Here is a 25,605-nt window from a genome sequence, read left to right as displayed (position 1 = left end):
TTCACTTTATACTTTTACATTTATTTTATACTCTTTTACTTCCGGTTTCGTTATGTTTTAATTTTTTAATTGTTAATTTCTTTGTATTTCTTATTTTTTATCGGTTATATTTTGACTCGTTTATCATTATCTTTTATATTTTATTATTTTTTTCATCTTTAATTTTTTCATTTTTTACGTTTTATCTCTTATTTTTATTATTTTTATTATTTTTTACTATTTTTTAGTTCTTATTTTATTGTTTATTTCTTAGTTATTACATTATTAATGTGGGTGCTAATATTTCCTATCACTAGTATACTATATCCCTCTGTATTTTGAATTTTGTTTTTTGAATTTTAACGTCCAACCCTACCCCCCTTTATAACTTATTTCGCTTTTCTTGTTGACATGTTTATTGATTAATTCTTTAAGGTCTTCTATGTTATAATTACCCTTTCCACTTCCTTCACCCTTCTTCATCTAGATAAGTGTATGTAGATAGGTTAGTACACTTAAGTTGTAAGTCGCTTAGGTTGACCACTGACCACTCACCACAAGAATATCATGTTTCATGTTTCAAGTCTATTCTGGCCTGACACTTCTTATTTACGACCCACAACTGAGATAGACAGACACAGCTCATACATATCTTTCCCTTACCACCTTTAAGATCTCTGTATCTATATCTATTTATCGCTTTATCTTCTTCTTCTACATTTAGATTTTTCCTCACCACCCCTCACCAACCCATCTAAATAGCTTAGATGTAGCTTACTTGACTATCCAGATTTTCTCTTATTGTTTCTTAGATTACCCGCCCCACCGATTTGACTCGTTTTATTTTTTATTTTTTATTTTATTTTAAGTTTTATTTTTATTTTAAGTTTATTTTTATTTTTTTACATGAATATCTGTGTATTTCTTTTTCTTTTTCTTTTCTTTTCTGCTCAGGATTTTATATTCCCATTTTATTTTATATTGTTGTTTCGTTTTGTATTTTATTGTATTGTTCTTAACCACCAACTTAACAATACACACGGAATCGTGGCAAGGTATGGACGGTTTTCGGAGGACCGAAGAAATTATGTGTAAATGGAGAATTATACGAGGTATAGTACTATACAAAATACCGAAAGGATCTTCACCTCTTATATCACACCTTTCTTCCTCCTTTAACGCCGATGTGATATAATTTCCTGGGACAGAAATACTTTTGCGGCTGAAGATAGCTTTGTATTGTAAATTATACACTGATATAAAGCTTGAAACACGTGTACCACAGAATCCTTTGTATTTTTGTTGTTATTTTTTGGATTTACAATTTATATATATATACATGTATACATATATATTTGTATATATATATATGCATATATATATATATATATATATATATATATATATATATATATATATATATATATATATATATATATATACAGACGGTTTAGATATAGATTCAAAGTTGAATATGGTACTTATGCGTAGGCACCCGAATATCGTATCCCAAAAGAATAGGTGATCAAAATCAAAAAATAAGCAACACGGATTTCAAAGGTGATTGCAGTACGCACGTTTCATGCTACTTCAATTTATTTAAGTAATGCGAGCATTACCTTAAATGCAATATGAAGAGCAATCTTCAGCTGCACGAAAATGCAGAAAAATTACTGTAGAAAAGACATATTATAAATGTGGCAACATTTCAAATCCAAGTGGGAGAGAGAATACATAAAAATCCAAATGTGAGGAAGAATACATAAGTCCATCTTGACATAGCCGAGTCTATCAGGCTAGTAATTGATTCTAGACAAAAGTTTTAACTGTCTCAGATTTTATTGTTTCTTATCTAGTGGTGATAGCAAAGGGACAATTATTAGGTATATATTGGTTATTACCATCATTATTTAATTCATATCCTGATGTGCTATTAGTTGGACTTATTCTTTCCACATTAGGCATATTGATATTATATGAACTATGTCTTTGATCACTATTATTTCTATTGGAGTTGGGCCTATCATCAACTTCAGTTAAAACCGTAACGTCATTACTGATACATTCTCATTGTTGGTTGAAATTATGGTTGGTAGGACTAAGTATATTGTTACTATCTTCATAATTTCTTTCGCCATTGTTATTTTCACTTCTATTTGTATAATTATTAGTAGCATCACTATTGGTATTAGCTGGATTATTATGTGTATTCATATGACCACTATTTGTAATCTCATTTATTCTAGCTGACTTGATGTTTTTTTGTTTAACCTAGCTATGATTGTACCTACATTAGGAAGGGTAGAGTAAGAAATTCTGATTTTATGACAAGAGAAGATTTTACTATATCTGTGGGAAGAAGGGAAATTTTTTTGTAAAATATTCATGAATTTTTTGTAAATATTTGTTGAAGGGTATATTTAACCAGATAGAATTTTTATTTTTTCTCTTAAATTTATTGTGTGGGTGGGTATGGGGTGTGCTATGATTACTATTATTTCCCAGAACAATATTATTATTATGATTAGTAGTTCTTTTAGTTGTGGGATGTTTACTATTTTTGTCATTTGATTCAACATTACTGTCTACTAACATAGGTTTATTACTAGTGTTAGCATATAGTTTACTATTAAAACGCACTTTATTACTTTTCTTATTAGTTAGATTTTTAGGTAAATAGGGTTGCTTTTTATTTGGTCCATTGCTATTACTACTTAAGTTATTAGGTCTGTTATAACACCAGTCGGTTAGGCGAGATTTCCCCCATTTAGGGGTGAATTCTTCGTTTGAAAAACTTCCATTTTCACATTTCACACGTATCATATCTGAAAAATGTCGGAAAAAAAAATAACAAGCTGTTCTCTTCTCTCTGCATCACTCCCCGACAAAAAGAATGACGGGTCAAGTCTTTTTTCACCCCGCCCAGTTAATGCCATAAAAGGCAAAATGCCAGTGAAAAGAGCAGCCAGCTGTTCTCTTCTCTCTGCATCACTCCCCGACAAAAAGAATGACAGGTCAAGTCACATTCCACCTCGCCCAGCTGACGCCATAGTGGACAGTGTTCCTGATTCAGGTCTGTTTAACAGACTCTCTGCTGCTGACTTCCCAGCCCTCACCTCCACCATTGCTTCTACACCGGAGAGGGAGGAGGAAAAAAAGAACAAAGAAAACAAAGTAAACAACACGAGCAACAGTACCAAGACCACAACCAGTAGCCATTGTAACGGTTTCGCCTCCGCAGCTAAGCAGAGCTCAGAAGAAATCCAAGTCACAATGGCAGAAATAAAGAATGCCAAGGAATTGTTAAGAAGGGATGGCAATAATGTCTTCCTTAACACTCCACAAGCATTAATACAAGCAACAAAAAGAAAAACAATAGTATACAAGGTATTCAATACAAAATACCAAAAGATGGAGAATGCTACTCCACAGAGATTGGAGACAGCTCTAAAGCCGATATGGGGCCAAAAAAGCTTCGTAACCAAAGGGAAGCGCTTTGGAACAGTGGAAGTGCGCTTCCCAACGGAAGAGGATGCCATCCGGCACTCTACAACACCGTTAAAGGCGGAAGAATTATTACTCGTGCCGACATACTTTGGTCGACGTGTGACAGAAATAAAAATAAATCATGTGCCACCAGAACTGAACATCTCCTGGCTAGTGGCAGCTATGCTCTTCGACATTGAAGAGACTGCCACTATCCTAAAGGTGAACAGAGTAAAAGAAAAAAACTGGTTGGGCATGGAAATGCATCTCCTTGTTCAGATTGAACAAGATAGCATAAATACCATACCCGACGCCATAAACCTGCCGGATGGCAGTAGAATACACATTGCAGTAGAGGGGCGCAGACCAAAGTGCTACCTCTGCAGCAGTGAAAAACACCTAAAAAGAGACTGCCCCATCTACAAGCAAAGAATGGAGGCAGACAAAAACAGAAAATTGCAGCAACAACAACAACAACCAAAAGCCTCCACACCACCAACACCATCACCACCAACACCATCACCACCAACACCATCATCACCAACACCATCACCACCAGCACCACGAAAAGCGACACCACCATCTCCATCCATCACCAAACCAACACCAACACCAACACCAAGAACCTCCACACCAAAAAAGATAACAGAACCAGCAACAACAGAAATTGTAAAAGAATCTTCACCAGATCCGACAAACATTCCCTTTTCAGATCAGATCAGCTCGGATTGTGCGAACACTGATAGTGAAAAAGGGAAGTGGCAAACTGTACCACCAACAAAAAAACGAAAAAGAAAGACAAAAGAAACAATTGACAAAGAGGGGAGGCGCGAAAAAGGTGAGCTTCCCAACATCATCGGCAACAACAACACACACTCACAACAAATAGCAACACCTTCTCCACCGCAAACACCAGCACTCACACACACCACAAACGTAACAGCCATCAACACAAAAAATGAACACTTATTAGACTTTCTAAAAAACAATACAAATGCAAACACCACAAATTTCATTATACCCCTACACAACGCACCACCAGCACACATACTCACACTAAAAATAACCCAAGAAAACTATAATAAAATAAAAGAAAAGTTTCCGAATGATGTTGGGTCGCTAGGGAGAAGCTTCTCCCAGAGCCTTTATCAAAATTTAGTGGAGACACCCACACGAAAACACAGGGGAGCCACCCCACCAGAAAACAGTAAGTAGAGCCTTTTCTCCTCTAATACTTTCCTTTAAAAAAAAAACATGGTAATTCTCAGAATCGGAAGCATAAATGTGAGAGGCCTCGGGTCGCCTTGGAAACAAGGTCACCTGTTGAACGACCTGAGGTCTTACAGTGTAGATGTAGCAGCCATTAGCGAAACCAGGCTCTCCAACCCGCAGGAACTCGCAGCCCTTTTTGGCGGGTACGAGATTTTCCTATCTCCGTGTCGGCCGGGAGCGGGCGGTGGAGGTACTGCGGTGCTATTTCGGAAAGGCCTAGACTTGAAAATAAGGGCAGTCTTCCTGGATCCGGAAGGTAAGTTGGTGGTCCTGGACGTCGATAGTAGTGATGGCGCTGCTTTCAGACTGCTGGCTGCCTACGCTCCGACAGGAGCAGGGCAGTCGGATTATTTCAAACGTCTGGAGGTTTTCCTAGGTACTTCTCGCACTTTATTGCTAGTTGGGGACTGGAACGCTGTCCTAGACGAACGTATCGATAGGGTGGGTGCGGGAGCATCTAATAGGAAAGGGGGATGCAAGAGCCTCGCCAACCTGCTCAAACGCTTTCAGCTGTCCGACAGGTATCGACTAGACAACCCGAATGTGCTAATGTGGACTTGGACTAATCGCATCGGGTCGTCTAGATCGTACTTAGATAGATTTTTCTGTAGGCCAGCGGATAAGGATAGCATAGGGTGTCCACAATTCAACATAGTCGGCTACACGGACCACAAATTCGTGATCTGTACGGTCGACTTAGATAGGCTCCATAGACAAGGCCCCGGTTACTGGAAGCTAAACACGTCGACAACGGCGTGCAAAGCTTACAGAGACCGGATTAGTTTATTAGTTAAGAGGGCTTTAACCGGAGCAATCATCAACAACAACTGGTGGTTCGCCCTGAAGCGGGCAATTAGAGCAGAATCAATTAGGTTTAGCAAGGCTCTAGCTGTAGAACGTAAGAAAACAGAGCGGGATTTAGTTAACAAACTAGACGAGGCTCTTGGGACAGGCATCGCAACCGACGTGTTAGCAGCGAAGTTGGCCCTCGACCAACACTTTGATGCCAAGCATGAAGGCTGCGTTGTCAGAGCTAAAGCACTTTCGGTAAGAGGGGAGGGGACTAAGGCCGCTCGATGGGCCCGCGTGGTTGAGGCGAAGCGTGGCAACAGAGCGACCATTCGGTCTTTGGTGGACCAGAACGACTGCGAGATTTCGGGACCGAAGCAGATGTGTTCGGCCTTTCAGCGACACTTTGCTCAATTGTTCGGGACAAACGGTAGGACGGACGACGGAACAGATTTCGATGTGTACCTAGACGGCCTGCCGCAACTCTCGACCAGCGAGGCCGAGTGCTGCGAAGGACCGATATCTGCCTGGGAAGTACGGGAAGCGATGAAAGGCTGCACGAGAGGTAGATCGCCGGGTTTGGATGGTCTGCCTTACGAGCTTTATACGTCAATGCCAGACTTGTTTGCGGGCGTCTTGGCAAACGTCTACTGCAACTGGCAACAAAACGGGAGAATTCCTGCTTTTGTTTGTCGGTGAGTGGTGGCTTTGCTAAGAAAGGACCCAAACAAGGGGGACATTATAGGGAACTTTAGGCCCATCACTCTGCTCAACACAGAGTTGAAGATCTTGGCCAAGGTGCTAGCCAAGAGATTGGCGCCTGTCGTGGGCAAACTGATCGGCAAGGCGCAGACATGCGCTGTGCCGACCAGGTCTATCCACGACAACCTCCATCTCATGCGCTACATCATAGAGAGAGTGGGTAACGAAGCTGGCGCGGGTGGGGCTTTGATCAATTTAGATCAGTCTAAAGCCTTCGATAGGGTCGACCATCGATACCTGGCAGCTGTTCTCAAGGCAGCTGGTTTCGGTCCGGTCTTCCGCGGGTGGATAGCTGCTTTATACAGCGGCATCTGCTCGGTCATACGGGTGAACGGCCATCTATCGGAACCGTTCAACATCTCGCGTTCGGTTCGCCAAGGGTGTCCTCTCTCCTCCCTTCTGTATGTATTGACTCTCGAGCCATTACTGCGGAAGTTGGAGGCTTTGAGGGGCGTCCCGCGTGATCTGGGATGTGGAAGGAGCGTGTCTGCCTATGCCGACGACGTTACCGTGATGGTGTCGAGCCACAGGCATATTGACCTGATTGGCGAGACACTAAACGAGTATGAAGCGGTGACAGGTGCGAAAATTAACGCGGAAAAGTCAATGGGCTTGCAACTAGGCACCTGGAGGGGCAAGTCCATGCCGTCCAACAGCGTCGTAGGGCGCTGGACAGACGGACCCGTTAAACTGCTCGGGGTCTGGTTCGGTCCGGACCTCCAGTTGGAGAAAAACTGGGAAGAAGTGACGAACAGGGTGGCCAACCTCACCCAGAAATGGGCTGAGAGGAAGCTCTCCTTGAAAGGTCGAGCGGAGGTAGCGAATGCGTACATCGCATCCGTCATCTATTACCGTTTGACCGTCGTCCCTTGTCCCGACCGCTGGTTAACCAAGATAGTACGCTTGCTCTTCAACTTTTTGTGGAAGGGTCAGGTACCACTGGTCAGGCGCTCTATCTGCTGTCAACAGCCGCTGAACGGAGGCCTTGGCATGCCGTGGTTGCTGATGCGCAAACATGCGCTCAGGCTACGACATCTCAGGCGCTTCCTGGACGGTGAACAGGTGTGGTCGCCTTTCGTCAGACGCGATTTTCCGCAGCTCGTTTCTTTAACAGAGCTGCAATCCTGGATCAAACGTAGACCGAGAAAGGGCGCTTGGCACCTCGAGTGCCGCCAAGCTCTCACCGCCCTCAGTCAGGCGGGCAGTGCGATCGGTAGTAGATCCACTCTAGCTTTCTATAGAGGGTTAGTGGGAGAAAAGTGCGACGACGTTCTCGGGGAAACTCTAGGCGTCGAGGATAATCAGCTAAGCAGTCTGTTCAGGAGAACTTTCGGGCCGGGGCCCATGGATAATTTCCAAAGGTCCCTCGCCTGGCAGTGCTACCGAGGTGCGCTACCTGTTCGAGATAAACTCTACCGACATGGAAGTGCCGTCAACCGGGCCTGCCCGAGGTGCGCTCAGGACGACGAAACCGTTCTGCACGCACTCGTCCAGTGCCCGAGCATTGCTGACCTGTGGGTCTATATCGAACAGCTACTGTCACGTGTAGGACGGATCCGGCTATCAGCTGGATCCATCGTGAGAATTGACCCGCCGACCTCCTTTAACCAGGAGGGCAAGGCAATTTTCCTATGCCTAGTGGCTGTAGCGAAAGAGGTGATATGGTGGACCCGTTTGAAAGGGTTAAAGACAGACACTTTCCTCTTTGGCCAAGGCCTCATCAACTTTTTCAAGTTCCACTTGAAAAGGAAGATGAGAGTAGAGAGGGAAGTGCTGTCTCATAGCAAATTCGTTGAAAGATGGGTGACTGTTGGAAAAATGGCCAGTATAAACGGACCAATTCTGAGAATACACCTGTAAAAAAAAAAAAAAAAGGTAATGTAAAAGGAGAAAGGGCTCTATACCCCTTTCTTATTTTTTCTGACCAGGCTCCCGTGGTTTTATGGGTTTTTCCACGTGTAACCTTTCCTTTTTCGAAGCGCCTCCCCCTTTGGGAGTTCTACTTATTTATTTATCTATTTATTTATTATATCCTTCTCCGTTTTCTTCCTCTGTTTAGACGAACTTTCCTACCTTTTCGGACAAAACCTTTTGTAACCTTCGTCCTGTCTTTGTCCTTATATGTCTTTAATTGATATTAGCCCTTGTGGCCAATAAAACGAATTAATTATTATTATTATCATTATTATTGTTGTTATTGTTACCATGTGCACTATTATCATTATTATTATTATTATTATCTGTATCAAGAAGAGATGTTCTACCAGGGTTAAGGAAAGCAATTTTTGGGGCATATCCAGCTTTAGACAAGGCCATATTATAGTAGCTAGAATTAGAATTAAATATATCAATGTTGGAAGATAATTTAGTAATTCTTTCAGAAATATTATTAACTAAAGAATTTAATACATTAGGTGGATGATTGGATAATCTACTTACATATCTAGTAGTTTCATTTTCTTTTCTATATGGGTGGTATAATCTAGTTTCTATGTTGAGAGTGGTATCTAAAAAATTTACAATTTTATTACCATATTCATAAGTAATGTCTAAGTTAAAACTTTAAAAAAAAGTATCTCCTAAATAGTATCATTATCTTATCTTCAGCTAATTTTTTAAAGATAATTCAAAATAGTTTTCATGATCACTATATACTTAATATCCTTAAATTTTACACCCTATCCAGAGTCCCTGAATTCAATATTGACATTATTTCATGATTTTTGTAGAGAATAATTATATCTCATTTTATTTATTTTATTAACATACCTCTTATTGTGAAAACATTGGTTAGAGTATTATTGTTGTCTGTACCACTATACTGTTACTCTATTCAGACTAAAAGTAAAAAACCTATTTGACCCATATACCTAGGGCTGTAATTCCTCAACATTAATTCCTCAACACTTTGATAGTAGTAAAATGACCTGATACTACTATGACCAGTGAAACCTTTAGATTCTAATACATTTTATAGCCTTGTCCATGCATACTGCTTACACCTTCCCTCTCTTTAGAAGTAATTGTCCCTTTGCTATCACCACTAGATAAGAAACAATAAAATCTGAGACAGTTAAAACTTTTGTCTAGAATCAATTACTAGCCTGATAGACTCAGCTATGTCAAGATGGACTTATGTATTCTTCCTCACATTTGGATTTTTATGTATTCTCTCTCCCACTTGGATTTGAAATGTTGCCACATTTATAATATGTCTTTTCTACAGTAATTTTTCTGCATTTTCATGCAGCTGAAGATTGCTCTTCATATTGCATTTAAGGTAATGCTCGCATTACTTAAAGAAATTGAAGTAGCATGAAACGTGCGTACTGCAATCACCTTTGAAATCCGTGTTGCTTATTTTTTGATATATATATATATATATATATATATATATATATATATATATATATATATATATATATACATACACATATATATAAATATATTATACACATACATATATATGCATATGTTCACACGTACACACATACAGATATATATAATACACACACACATACATATATATATGTATGTATTACTGGAGATCCAGACAAAAGCGCCCCCCCCCCCCGAAAAAGGCTCTCTGACAAAAGCTCCTAAGGGCAAAAGCCCCTTAGGACAAAAGACAAAAGCCCCACGGTTATATTTTTCGGTTATGTTTTCGTTTTGAGAATTTTTAGTTGAATGCATCGACCCCAGGATTTTTTGGATCTTTTCCTTTTGGCCGGCAAATAGAAAAAATAATTCTTTGTGACTAAACACTTTCAAATTTCGTATACTGGTAGAATGTGTCATTTAAAACATCATTTACTCTTAGCGTTTTTAAGAAAATTCTTTATTTTCGAAGTTATTTCGTGTTAAAGTTGTCGTATTTCGGTAATTTCAACCAAACAATTACCGCTGTGGTTTGTCAACAAGACGTTCTGGCAGTGTAAATTTACTTTGTCACTGTTATTTCTGATATATTTCCATTTGAAATACACGTGTATATAGTTTAATCAATTCAGTTATTAGTTATTTAAAAAAAAATTTCAGTTTATTTTGTTTGTGGAAGTAAATGATGTTTTAAATGACACATTCTACCAGTATACGAAGTTTGAAAGTGTTTAGTTACAAGAAATTATTTTTTCTATGTGCCGGCCATAAGGAAAAAATCCATTTTTTTTTTACTTGTGCGGCCAACCATGCTGGGGCACCACCTTGAAGAATTTTTAGATGGCTGTATGGAACTCAGAATTTTTTAAAAGCTTGATCAAAACCACTTCTGTGATATAATTCCTTTTTGTCTTTCTTTTTACTTTTTGCAGTCATTAGACTGCGGTCATGCTGGGGCACCGCCTTGAAGAATTTTTAGTCGAATGTATCGATCCCTGAATCTTTTTTAGGTGATTTTCAACCAGCGCATGAAGTTAAGCCTAGAAGGTCTCTCTCCACATGCTAGAAACAACAGCCAAATCTTACAATTTTAAGTTTGAAAATGAAAATAAATCAACCTTAACAGCAATAATAGAATAACAGAACACAAGGCTCAATGTCCATATTGAAGGGAAAGCATTTACTTCAAGAAATGTGAAGAAACAACGATAAGAAGCATGTTTGAATGACTAGCCTTCGGCGCCATTGTTTTGTTAGACCTTCAACGGCCGGAGAAAGTTCAAAAAGTCAAGTTATTCTCAATCTGTAAGTGCTGAAAGAAGAAAACAAAAGACTTTAAATATATATTTTAAAATGCTGATTTTTCTACGACCAAAAATCTTTCAAGCTGGTATCCCAGCATGGCCACAGTCCAATGACTGAAACCAGTAAAAAGATTTTTAGAAAATAAAAAATAAAAAAAACGAGTGGATTATAAAAAAATTTCAAGAAATTTGGCTGTTATTTCTAGCATGTGGAGATACCTTCTAGGCTTAACTTCATGCACTGGTTGAAGATCATTTAAAAAAACGCTTATTATTACATCAGATAAAGGCGGCGAGCTGGCAGAATCGTAAGCAGCATTTCGTCCCACTTTACGTTCTTAGTTCAAATTCCATCGAGGTCGACTTTGCCGCTTATCCTTTCGGAGTCGATAAATTAAGTACCCTCCTGCCAGATTTCAGGCCTTGTGCCTTTTGAAGAAAGTATTATTATTACATCAGGTAAACTTATCTGAATATTTGAAACATAAGATTTCGCAGTGTCAATGGTAATCAATTGCTGGTGAAGGTATAATATCTGAAAGTGCATCATCCACTTCAGGCTTCCTTTTTTTGCACATGGACTGGCTTCATGCAGGACAATTTTTACACGGACCGGATGATCACGTGCATCACAAAACAATGAAGTGCATTATATATAATTTGAGTATTACATGTATACTACATATATAATACTATATGATGCATATATGCAAAAACATCCTACAGATTGCCATACTCAGTGAAAGAAAATTAAAATTTTTAAATTTACTCTTTCTGTGCGACTCAGTAGCAAATAATCGATGGCCTAGCATTGGTCTGCAAATCGGTGGCTGGCGGCGGTCCCTTGGCCTAGTTGATCCCACTTTTCCTGTCCTCGGTGAGGTTGTATAACTTTGTTAAGTTTTTGTGACTGTGTTGTGCATCAAGTAAATTTTAATAAATTAGAGCTAAGTCTGTATAGATATATTCTCTAGTAAAGTGTAGAGTGTGGTATGAAAAATAAACGCTACCGACACACACACACACACACACACACACACACACACCAATTATGGAAATGGGCTTATGAAACTAGGGGTACGGTACACTAATGTTTGTTAGGCTAAGGTGCAAGAGGCTGAGGTTGGGAAAGAGGGAAGTTTGACACTATAAGAGGGAGAGAGAGAAAGGATGACATTTGTATTGTCAAATAGAGAGTATAAGCAGTGTGTTGTCCTCCATTCTGTACCGGAATGTATACTGATCAAAGGTAGTGACCAGAACAAAGACTAACCAATTCTCCACTGAGCATTTTCAAAGTAAGGTAATTAAGTAGAGCAATATAAAACAAAGGATTGTCCTTTCCACTACCAGAGAAGATCTCAGAGGTCGCCAAATTTCATTCTATAACAGCTATCTCTGATGAGTGCAGGGTTATATAATCGGACTGTTACCTAACACTCCATTGGATCCCCGGGCGCAAAACCGATTGGTAAGATCGGCCGTAATGGATATATAATACTGTACACTTGGATTAATATACCCACTCTATTGACAGATATACAAGTGCATTTTTTCTGACTTATTGATTCTTAGACGACTTACACACACACACACACACACACACACACACACACACACACACACACACACACACACACACACACACACACAATTTAATTATAAGGATTGAATGGAATCTAGGCACATCAACATATACGCTGCCAGAAATGGTTAGGTACGATAACATAGAGCTCAGTGAGGTAAACAACATTGAACATATCAAATGTTGGTAGGATACAGTAGATATGCAAGTACCAAATCCAATTTGAATCGTTGATCCGACTCTAGGGGTTGGTCTTTGGTGTGGCGTAGTATAAAACGTAAACAAACGGTGTTTAAAATTTACGGCAGCTGTTTCGGTTGAATGTTATTAATGTATTCATAGAAGAATACATCATAACATATAATCCACTACCAGGTAAAATTTCAAAATTAAAACTTCAAACAGACCAGATTTCTTACATCAATCTGGACAAATCCAACGTCAATTGGATCAGTAACTCATTCAAACTTAACATTCAAATATATAGGAGAATTAGGTATTGCTCAAAACAGGCAAATAAAAAGTAGCGATATCAAACAACCATACAATTAAAATTCACTTAACTAAATTAGTTTATGATTAACACTGGCGTCGGAATAATGCAAGAATCTTGACATATTGTAGCCAAGGGTTGTCATTAAAAGGTCATCAAAACCAAGCAGGATAATAATCTGCTTGCTTTTGATAATCTTTTAATTACAACTCGTGGCTACAATCTGTCTGTCTGTCTGTCTCTCTCTCTCTCTCTCTACACATAATACAAATGATATGTGAGCATATGCATATATACATACATATATGTACATACCTACATCTACGTGTATATATAGATGCATATCCGAGGACAGGATGTCAAAAAAAAAAAAAAACGCAGACAAAAAAACGAACTTTTTTACGGACAACAGAATGAACACAGGGAAACAGACAAGCCACATATGGAACTTTTCCTTCATCAGCTGCCTCTATTCTAAACTAGGCGTGTATATATATTAATTATCATGACTGGGCTTCGTATATTATACCTTAGTGACACATTGATGGTATGCACTACTCTCCCCCTCAGTAATAATCCTAGGATGGGATTTATTAACATTTAATGCATCGCTACGCGCGTTTCCACGAATCACATGACCTATATGATCACAGTCCGTATTCCTGGGATGATTATAGTGCAGTCCGTAGTATCCGTGGGCATCCAACTGATCATTATCATTGATTCATTTCTTCAGGCGATATAACATTAGTGGATGAACCACAGAGGGGTGTTTTTCTCTTTTTTTTTTTTATCAGTCAAGCGAGTTATGTGGGTATCCCTGTGTGTATTTGGTGGGGAGGAGTGGAAGGTGATGGTAATAGAGGAAGGAATGGTAGTTATATGTGGATGGAGGTGTGTGTGTGTGGTGATGTTGGATTTATTTTGCTCTTCATCCAACAGATTTTAAGGATGGGTAATAATTCTCTGTGTATGTACATATATTTACTAGATTGCTGACATTCATTAATGGTTTTCCCCATTGTGTTGATGTACTATTTTCTATCCTTAATAAAACTGTCGACATTTTTGCCGACACGGGTATACTAGTATAAAAATAAAATTTGGGATCTAGTTCAAAACGGGGGCGCCAGTATTTTCTTAACGAAACACTTTGAAACTTGGGACACTGGTAGAATGTGTCATATAAAACATCTTTTTCTCTTAGTCTTCTTAAGAAAAATTATTATATTGCAACTTATTTCATGTTAAAGTTGTCGTATTTCTGTAATTTCAACCAATGACTGACGTCCATTCAGCCGAATACAGTAAGTGCTGACTACGTAAACAAACGATTCTCAAACGATTCTGGCGGTGATAAAATTATTATTTCCTTGTCAAAAAATGGCTGAAGCATATTGGCAGTAGCTAATAAACCTTTCTATTATAGGAACAAGGCCTGGTTTTTGAGGGAAGGAGCAAGTCAATTAGAGTTAGGATTAGGGTTAGGGTTAGGGTTAGGGAAAACGAACACACGTGTGTTGCCTCTCTGCAAAATGTCAGAAGTAATGGAGATTAAATACGCTTTTCACCGCTTAAACTGCCAAAGGAGTAACTGTAAACAGCTGAATACTTGTCAGTGATTGGTTGAAATTATCGAAATAAGACAATTTTTTTACATGAAATAACTTCGAATACAAAATTTTTTTTCTGTTCTATAACACAAAATAGATAAGTATACGAAGTTTGAAAGTCTTTCGGTACCAAAAACACTACATAAAATATAAATGAAAACTGGTGCCCCCGTTTTGAACTAGATCCAAAATTTGCTCTGAGAAATACTTCTCTTATATCGGCAACTTTCCCACTCTCTATCTTTCACCAACAATCTCTCTCTATTTATATTTATCATACCTTTTGACACTCACTCTCTCGATATTAATTCTCAAGCATTGCTTTCATTTTCTTTAAAGCCTCTTTCTTCTCCAAGTGTTTACTTTCATTTTATGACGGCTATTTCGCAGAAATCCTGTTTTCTGGTTGAGTATTATCAACCTTTATACCTTTGTAACATTTTTATAAAATGTTTCTGGAATAACTAAATCACCAGCTCGGATTCAGCATGAAAAAGTACATCAACTTAACAAAGCTGGAAATTTTCACTTAATTTTAAAATTTCAAAATCTGCGACAGCGACAGATAAGCTCTCTCTCCCTCTATTTCTCTATTTCCGTATACTCTTGATAAACATTCTCACTCTCTATAAAAGTATATCGCTCACACTCTGTGTGTGTGTGTTTGTGTGTGTGTGTGTGTGTGTGTGTGTGTGTGTGTGTGTGTGTGTGTGTGTATGTGTGTGTGTGTGTGTGTGTGTGTGTGTGCATGTTTGTAAGAAATTTCATTAGAGCGACAGTAATTAAAAAAAAAAAAGACTATGTAAAAAAAAATTTTCGCTATGGTTATCAGTTTTCCCCAGCTGTTTCCGTAAAGAGTTTTTATTTATTTACTTTTGTTTTCATGCTCTATTGAAGCCGACATTTGCTTTCAAGTCGGTGAGATCGGTGAAAAGTGAAACACACGCTAGCACGCTCTCTCTCTCTCTCTCTCTCTCACACACATACTCACACACACACACACACACACACACACACACACACACACACACACACACACCCATTATTTTTCATATTCACATACACACATAAATACATATACATCTTTTTTTTACTGTATACATGTATGTATGTATACATGGATGTGTGTATATTTACATGTATTTTTGTGTATCTATATGTATTTGTGTCTATGCATTTATGTGTATTATATACGTTTGTGCATATGTAAGTAAATGCATATATGTGTATGTATCCTCTGTACCAGCCAGCGTCTGCGGCTCGTTTCTCACTCACGTCACCGTTCTGTGATCTTTTTGTTTCTCAATATACTGAAAATCGTTCACCTTTTTACGATTATGTATGTATGTATGTATGTATGTATGTATGTATGTATGTATGTATGTACGTATGCATGTATGTATGTATGTATGTATGTATGCGTGTATGCTTGTATGTATGTATGTATGTATGTATGTACGTATGTATGCGTGTATGCTTGTATGTATGTATGTATGTATGTACGTATGTATGCGTGTATGCTTGTATGTATGTATGTATGTATGTATGTATGCATGCGTGTATGTTTGTATGTATGTATGCATGCATGTTTGTATGTATGTATGCATGCGTGTATGTTTGTATGTATGCATGTATGTATGTATGTATGTATGTATGTATGTATGTATTTATGTATGTATCTTCTATTTTTTTAATTTTTTAACAAATCTTCCACTGAGGAGGGAGTCGGTTTCCAACAAGGCTCTGTAGTTAACACAAATTCACATTTGGAACTTGAAAAAAGTTTTGCATATTTTTACTGCTCCACTTACAGATAGCACTTGTAATGTACGAATTAGCCAGTCGATTTCTTTTTCTGAACATCCCAGTTTAACCAGATTCTCCTTTAAGCATTTACTAACAAAACCTAGTGCTCCAATTATTGGTATGAATATGAATTCATAGTCTGGATATAGAAGCTGGAGGTTTAGAAGCAGTTGTCCATAGACATCCTCTTTTTCTTTGATTTTCAAAAAGATATTTATATCTGCAGGGCAGCTGACCTCTATGATGGTACATACCTGTGCCCCTCCGTCCCAAACAACAATATCTGGCCTGTTATGTTTACATTTGACAGATATTTTGATAGGAGTATCCCACAAGTATTCCTTGAGTTGATGTTTCTGAATGTATTCCATAACAGAGGGATTATCTAAGGCCAGTCTTTTTTGCGGATGACATTATAAATTGTTTTAGCAGCTAACCACATGCGTGATGTCGGAAAGACTTCTGCCCGTCCCCCCACCATTTTCTCCCAAATTTGTTTATTAAAAATTTTTTTTGCCAAAAATCCCCGTTTCCGGACACGACGTTCCAGAAAATTGCCATATATATATATATATATATATATATATATATATATATATATAGATAGATAGATAGATAGATAGATAGATAGATAGATATACATATATGCATATATATACATGGTAATCAGGCACAAGCCGTCAGTATTACAATAATGCATTAAGGAAAAATTGATTCTCGGAGAAGATCCAGTATAGTCAAGTTAATTCTAGCAATAATAGACCACGTAGAAGTAGAACTAGGAAAGCTTTGTGGTTTAACCCCGCGTTTAGTATTGCCGTAAAAATTAATATAGGTAGGGAATTCTTGAAATTAGTGTTTAAGCATTTCCATTCTAGCTATAAGTTCTATAGAATATTTAATAGGAGAACACTGAAGGTTAGCTATTCTTGATGCAAAAGCTCCGCCTCTTTTATTAAACAGCATAACACGAAAATTATTGCAGACAAATACAGTGCCGAATCTAATCTGAGGAACTGCAACTTCCGTTGGAAGGCAAATGTCTCGAAAACAGGATTGTTTAAAGAGCCAAAGTGTAAGTAGATGGCTCACAAGAAAATAAAACATATACAGAGGCTTCGGAAAACTAATTCAAGATTAGATTCTATTCCCACCGAACTTCTTTCCGATTTCCTGAGAAGAGGACAGCGAATAGTCTTGCAAAGCATGTCTGGGAATTGAAAGAGAATGACACCCATCCTTTCAATGTAACCTGGGGAATTTTAGAAAAAGCATCATCATAAAGACATGGAGCTTATAAAAGACTGATGAAATGTAATCTTTGCCTCTCAGAAAAGTTCTTTATTCTGTTCCAGGATAAAAATGCTTTGAACCAGAGACGCGAGCTCTTAAATTCTTGCAGGCGCCGACAAAATACCGTATGGGTAAAATGTTTTGACTTTCGGAAAATTTTGACTCCCATTTGAGTTTGACTTAACACGTTATAGTGATTTTGCATTGCAATGCTAGTGCATATTTCGACTTGACTTTTAAGAAAGCCTTCGACTGTTTTACAAATTTAAGCTTAAGCTTCGCCGAGGTTTATTTTTATTGTTTACTCACGTATTTAACTAATTATGTTATATCAAATTAATGTGCAATTTCCTTATTTTTACATTTTTATATTATACTAGCAGAAATACCCGGCTTTGCCCGGGTTAAAGAGAATAATGAAATCTAAAAACGCCGTCTAGACTACGCAACCCTCAACTGTTAGTAGCTACGATACCATATTTCTACATTAATAACTCTCCAATCCATGCCAGCATGGAACATAGACATTAAGTGGAATGCCAGTCTCTCATCTAGGAGGGCCTTGAAATCAATGTTACCAACTGGGGACTATGTGTGTCGCAGTGATAATAAAAAGACCCAAAGGAGGTCTGCAACGAAATAATTTTACTCAACACTTTGCAAGTGAATCAGTGGAGGCAAAGATGCGTCTCATTTACTTGACAATTTATGCACCACATTGCAGAAATCACAATGTAAGTATATCTGAAAGGGTAGTCTTACACTGTTGTACCGTTGAATTACAAATAATGCTCATCTGTTATGTTCGGGTTAAAATTTCATCAACATCAAAAATATATGAATTTTGATGGGAGTTATGGCCGTTATACATAGAATATAATTTCCAAATTTCATAAAGATCCGTTCAGTACTTTTGACGTAGTTTTGAATAAGAAAACAAATGACTAATGTGTGTGTTTGTGTGCATGTGTTTGTGTGTGATGGGTGTATATATGTATAGATATCTGTATGCATGTATATATATGTATATATGTGTACATATTACATGTACATCTATATATATATATATACATCTACACATATGTATACATATACATGTATGCATATAGATCTATATCTATATATATCTATGCATATACGTGTACATATACATGTATATGTATACATATACATCTCTTTCTCTCTCTCTTTCTCTCTCTCTCTCTCTCTGAAAGTATCTGTCATTACAGTATCGAAATGTGATTGTTTCAGTTAGTGGAATAACGTGTACATATACATCTATATGTATACATATACATCTCTTTCTCTCTCTCTTTCTCTCTTTCTCTCTCTCTCTGAAAGTATCTGTCATTACAGTATCGAAATGTGATTGTTTCAGTTAGTAGAATAGTTTCATTTTTAAAGTGAAAGTATTTGACATGAGTGTTTTTGTTTCACTTTTGACACGTAATACTTAAATAGTGGAGGAGATATTATGTTGCCGTGGGCTCGAACTCTGCAAGAAGTTAAAATTTTTTTGACTAAAACACAACTGGAACCCTAAGTAAGGCATGTGTAAAATTTGAATGAAATTGGTTGCGTAGTTCTCGAGTTTTAGGGATTCACACAGACAGACAGACAGACAGACACACATTCTCATTTTTATATATATAGATACACTGGACAGTTTTTTAAAATTGTTTACATATATATATATGTTATGATGTATATATTTTTATCTTGATGTGAAGATATATCTCTACATATTTATGTTTATGTATGTATTGTAGGTATGTATATGTATGTGCGTATACGTATATGTGTGTGTATCTATCTATCTATCTATCTATCTATCTATCTATCTATCTATCTATCTATCTATCTATCTATCTATCTATCTATCTATCTATATATATATATATATATATATATATATATATATATATATATATATATATATACTAGCAGAAATACCCGGCTTTGCCCGGGTTAAAGAGAATAATGAAATCTAAAAACGCCGTCTAGACTACGCCACCCTCAACTGTTAGTAGCTACGATACCATATTTCTACATTAATAACTCTCCAATCCATGCCAGCATGGAACATAGACATTAAGTGGAATGCCAGTCTCTCATCTAGGAGGGCCTTGAAATCAATGTTACCAACTGGGGACTATGTGTGTCGCAGTGATAATAAAAAGACCCAAAGGAGGTCTGCAACGAAATAATTTTACTCAACACTTTGCAAGTGAATCAGTGGAGGCAAAGATGCGTCTCATTTACTTGACAATTTATGCACCACATTGCAGAAATCTGTACCGTTGAATTACAAATAATGCTCATCTGTTATGTTCGGGTTAAAATTTCATCAACATCAAAAATATATGAATTTTGATGGGAGTTATGGCCGTTATACATAGAATATAATTTCCAAATTTCATAAAGATTCGTTCAGTACTTTTGACGTAGTTTTGGATAAGAAAACAAATGACTAATGTGTGTGTTTGTGTGCATGTGCTTGTGTGTGATGGGTGTATATATGTATAGATATCTGTATGCATGTATATATATATATATATATATATATATATATATATATATATATATATATATATATGTATGTACATATTACATGTACATCTATATATATATATATACATCTACACATATGTATACATATACATGTATGCATATAGATCTATATCTATATATATATATTCTATGCATATACGTGTACATATACATGTATATGTATACATATACATCTCTTTCTCTCTCTTTCTCTCTCTCTGAAAGTATCTGTCATTACAGTATCGAAATGTGATTGTTTCAGTTAGTAGAATAGTTTCATTTTTAAAGTGAAAGTATTTGACATGAGTGTTTTTGTTTCACTTTTGACACGTAATACTTAAATAGTGGAGGAGATATTATGTTGCCGTGGGCTCGAACTCTGCAAGAAGTTAAAAAAATTTTTTGACTAAAACACAACTGGAACCCTAAGTAAGGCATGTGTAAAATTTGAATGAAATTGGTTGCGTAGTTCTCGAGTTTTAGGGATTCACACAGACAGACAGACAGACAGACACACATTCTCATTTTTATATATATAGATATATAAATGTGTATGTATATGTGTAAATACTTTTATATATGTGGGGTGTATTTGCGTATATATTTTTGTATATTTGTATGCGTATCTATGTGTGTATATTTGTATGTATGTTTGTATTTCTGTAGATACCAATGTAATTTTATGTGTGCGTTTTTATATGTGTTCGTTGCGCAAGCTAAACGGAGTATCTAATCGTGTTTAGATATTTTTCGAACGCCATCATGTAACACTCTCTACCCCTATCTATTTTTTCCCTTTCTCTCTCTCTCTAATTTTTTGTTTCTCTTTTATTTCTTTTTCTTCTTTTTCACTGTTTTCTTCCTCCCCCTCATGCTTACTATTTTCTGATTTTTTTACTAACTTGTATAAACATACGCCAGGAGATTTTGTGCGCGTGCGTGTATGCGTGCATACCTATATATGCATTTGTATATATATTTATGTCTTGCCTGTATAAGTATGTAGCTATGTACCTGCGCCTGTATGTTTAGTGCATATATGTATATTATAAATGGCTTGGTATGTGTATATACTGCTAAATGTATATGTAATCTAGCGTGAAAAAAATTTTTAAACGGATGTAACTTTTAATATACAGCACAGAATTTTTAGTGAACAGGTCGCGGTCTCAAAGCAACGAAAATATTTTGACAAATTAAATTTAAATGTTGAAGTGAATCTGACGGCTTTTGTGTGTTATTTTAAATGGCTTATAAACACCGTCCACGCTGCAATTGTTTTCGTTCCAGCACACGATCTCAGATCAGGTCACTTGCTATGCAAGTACATCTCCGTAAAACTTTTAATTTATTAATTGATTAATATTTTACAGCTAATTATTTACCCTGAGTATTCAGGCTCTGTCCTTCTTTATAAGCTATTTTTGATTCAAGGTTTTCGATTTTTATAATGATATGATTTTATACCGAAATTTGTTATTGCATGCAACCGGCTATTTAAAAGACCGTTAGTCGAAACAAAACCATTTTCAAATGTGTATCTATCAAGCTAATTGTATATTTTTGCTTATAACCTTATTTTTGTTCCATTCTAAACAAAACTGTCCGTCGAACGGGAACGGGAATCTCTGAATAACAGTTTTTGTGATATTTTTGCTGGTTCTTAATAAAGCATATTACTGTACGTCTGGTATTCGAGTACAATTTTTTTCCCCACCTCGTTTCGCATTTATGTGCTAACTCTGATATATATATATATATATATATATATATATATATATATATATATATATATATATATATATATATATATATATATAAATGCGAAACGAGGTGGGGAAAAAAATTGTACTCGAATACCAGACGTACAGTAATATGCTTTATTAAGAACCAGCAAAAATATCACAAAAACTGTTATTCAGAGAAGTCATGGCAGTACAGCGTCTAAGTCTCACAAGTGCAGAGAAGAATTGACAGGACAATGGCACAGAAGACCATGATCTTTGTCCAGATGGTCAGCGTGTGATTGAAGAATACACGTTGGCTGAGTCTACTGAAGGCGGAGTGGGCTGCCTTGATCCGGGTCTGCACGTCCTTTTCACATGTAGGGGTCTTTGAAAGAATACTCCTAAGGCATGAGGCATGTTCAACTTCTGGGGATTGACCGATGATGCTAATGTTCGTGGGTGGACTGTTCTGGCCTGGTGAAGGTTGGATCACGGTCTTGGTTTTTGATATAACTGCATCCCGAAGTGTACATAAGCCGCCTTGTAAAGATCAGCCATTCTTTGTAGGCCATCTACGGTCTGGCTCGGGGTGGCATTGTCGTTGGTATACTGCATCTCACGGTCTGAGCTGGCAGGAGTCCTCGTCTTTGCATGGAGACATGCAAGATTGAAGAGTCTGCCATCCAAATGATAGCACATGTTGGATGGTAAGTCCAGTGGGATTTTGTTAAACATGACGGTCATGTACAAAGGGAAACAGGTTGGTGCCAATAGGCGATGAGAAAATCACATTACCAACAACGAGGTTCTTCACTGTGCCTCACTACCGTCGAAGCGTTGAAGCCACCATTCTTTGCCATTGTCTCCGCTGCCAGGTCATGTCCAGTATATGGAGCCCTTTCGTCTCTTGAGGATCATGCTCTATGGAGAACTTGCAATCAGAACAAGACCCAGAGGAGGCCCAAAATTCCGTTTTATAGACCAGCTCAAATGGACCCTGGCTCAAACTAACATTCAGCCATCCTCATGGGAACAGATTGCCAAGGATAGGACACCCTGGAGGACTACTGTCTGCAATGGAGCCAGCTCCTTCAAACAGAACAGATAACAGAATGAGGAGGTCAAACGCAGGAGAAGAAAGGAGCGTCTTCAACATCCTTGACCTGCACCGACCATCCTGTGCAAATTCTGCCCATAACTCTTTTACTACCGACTTGGACTCCAAAGTCACATTCAGCACAAGTGTCTGCTGAGGAGACTGGATAAAAACTGACAAACCCAATGCTCAAATACAAGCTGAAGCTGATGATATATGTTCATATATATATATATATATATATATATATATATAAAACATATATTAAAAACAGAACACAAAGGATATCACGGTACACGTGTTTCAAGCTTTATAAACAATCTGTTATTACATTAGCATAGGTATATTATTGATATAAAAGATGGTGTAAAGCTCTCCTCAGCAGCAAACATTGTTAGTCCAAAGATTACATCACAAAAGAAAAAGTACACATAGTATTACCCATTACAATAGGTTTATCACATCCCTTTGAAAGGTTATATTTGTATAAAAGTTCGTTGTATTTCAGAAATCTGACCGTATTGTACCACTATTCAGCATAGAGTTAATGTTATATATATATATATATATATGTGTATGTATATATATATATATATATATATATATATATATATATATATATATATATATATATATATATATATATATATATATATATATATATACAAACAGACACACACACACACATGAATATATACATATATACATACATATATATATGTATATATAAATATACATACATGCATATATATACATATATATACCCCGCAGTTCTATATTTAAGAGATGAGAAATTATGTACATTATTTACATTTGACAGATATATTGACAAGAACAGGGTTTAGCTCTGGGTTCGACATTATCACGGATAATAGCGAATATATACATGGAATACTCTGAGAATTTGGCTTTAGGATCAACACCACTAAAACCAACCCTATGGCTGCGATATGTTGATGACACCTTTATACTCTGGCCCCACCAGAAAGATGTCCACGTGCTGTTAAATCATGTGAACTCAATAAAGCCATCCATACAGTTCACCATGGAAAAGGAAAAAGACAATCAGCTAGCATTCCTGGACGTATTAATAACATGCACCAAGTATGGATTCAGGACATCCATATACTGCAAGCCGACCTTCACTGGACGATACCGCAACTTCAATTCCCACCATCCATACAGTGTAAAGAGAGGGATTGCTCAGTGCCTAAAACATTGAGTTAAGAATATTAGTAGCGATCGTGATACACACCATGAAGAAATGATCAAGCTCAATAAAAATCTATTAAGCAACAACTACTTTAAAAAATACTATCCACTCTAATTATGAAGAGAGAATGAAACCAGTAAACTGTCCACAGTCTGTCTACCCTATGTGAAAGGCCTCTCCAAAAAGATACAAAAGTTATGCGGCCCATATGACATCAGGACAGTGTTCAAGAGTAATACAACACTTCAAAAATATCTCCTTCGAGTAAAACCACCAATAGAAGAGAATATGACCAAAGACTGCATGTACTCCATCCCATGCAGCTGTGCTAGGTTATACAAGGGCGAAACATGTTGCCCCCTCAAAATAAGGGTAGACAAACATTGCAAAGCTGTGACATGAGGAGATATTGATAAATCGGATATAGCTGGTCATGTATGGAAAAATGGAGACCACCTCCCCCTGTGGGATGAAGTTAAAATAAGAGACAGAGAACACCACTGGAAAATACGAAAACTAAAAGAAGCAGCACATATGCTAGGACACAACAACCTCCTAAGCAGACCGAGTGCAGATATGAACAGCATATGGCAACCGGTATTAAGGAAGGATAGTAGAATATTAGATTTATAAGCCCTAAAATTCACTCTATAATTGCCCACGGGCATATGGCATAGTGGTTAAGAGCGCAGGCTACTAACCCCAAGATTCCAAGTTCAATTAATAATAATAATGATAATATCGAAAAATATCATAAGAATGAGAACCCAGGTTCGAAATTTCCCCAAGACACTTGATGAAAGCTGGAGGGTATATCAGCCAAAACGTTGTGTTAACAACAAACAAGATGAGGACAAATATCTGTCAAATGTAAATAATGTATATATATACCATATTAACCTAATTGCATCACTTTCAGAATTGCTTACCTCTCTTGCATGCAATCTTTTCACTCAGACCCAACACTGTTTGGAAATCGGTGTTGATTCAAAGTCAGTGAACAGCGATGATGAAACCAGTATGACTTTCTATATTGACTCATGATAATGACTTTTTAGACTTCTTAATTACACCTCAAATCATTAATTTGTATGTATAATATATCCTTGTTTTTATTTAAAAAGCCATTACTTTTATACCTAGTGTACATTTTCTTTGTTTCCTTTTACGTTTCCTCTCTCTCTCTCTCTCTGACTATATATATATATATATATATATATATATATATATATACAGTGGTGGACTGGGTCTAAAAATAT

The 25,605-nt window shown here is 37.1% G+C and overlaps 1 protein-coding gene and 1 long non-coding RNA gene across 4 annotated transcripts in view; one reads left to right on the top strand and one right to left on the bottom strand.

The window, feature by feature from the left end:
* LOC128250477 (uncharacterized) overlaps positions 1 to 25,605 on the bottom strand; it is a 79,047-nt gene that overhangs the window by 13,853 nt on the left and 39,589 nt on the right. For 2 of the 3 annotated variants that reach the window (XR_016237762.1, XR_016237761.1), the window contains one exon: positions 10,820 to 10,978. The exons of the other annotated variant lie outside the window; for it this stretch is intronic. This is a non-coding gene — a long non-coding RNA (uncharacterized LOC128250477). Of the gene's footprint in view, positions 1 to 10,819; positions 10,979 to 25,605 lie in introns of those variants that run through there. 3 annotated transcript variants of the gene reach the window in all.
* On the top strand, positions 2,212 to 4,682 carry LOC149131502 (uncharacterized). Its single transcript, XM_089338817.1, has one exon. It carries the CDS (start codon positions 2,812 to 2,814, stop codon positions 4,678 to 4,680), a length of 1,869 nt encoding a protein of 622 aa, XP_089194943.1. The 5' UTR covers positions 2,212 to 2,811; the 3' UTR covers positions 4,681 to 4,682.

The sequence above is a fragment of the Octopus bimaculoides genome, chromosome 21, assembly GCF_046866305.1.
Source record: "Octopus bimaculoides isolate indiv1 chromosome 21, ASM4686630v1, whole genome shotgun sequence".
Taxonomy (NCBI): Eukaryota; Metazoa; Mollusca; class Cephalopoda; order Octopoda; family Octopodidae; genus Octopus; species Octopus bimaculoides.
This window is presented reverse-complemented; position numbering and strand designations above follow the sequence as displayed.

What these genes read in the sequence shown, in the direction of transcription:
- LOC149131502 (XM_089338817.1), top strand. Translation starts at nt 2,812, where the DNA reads ATGTCGGAAAAAAAAATAACAAGCTGTTCTCTTCTCTCTGCATCACTC.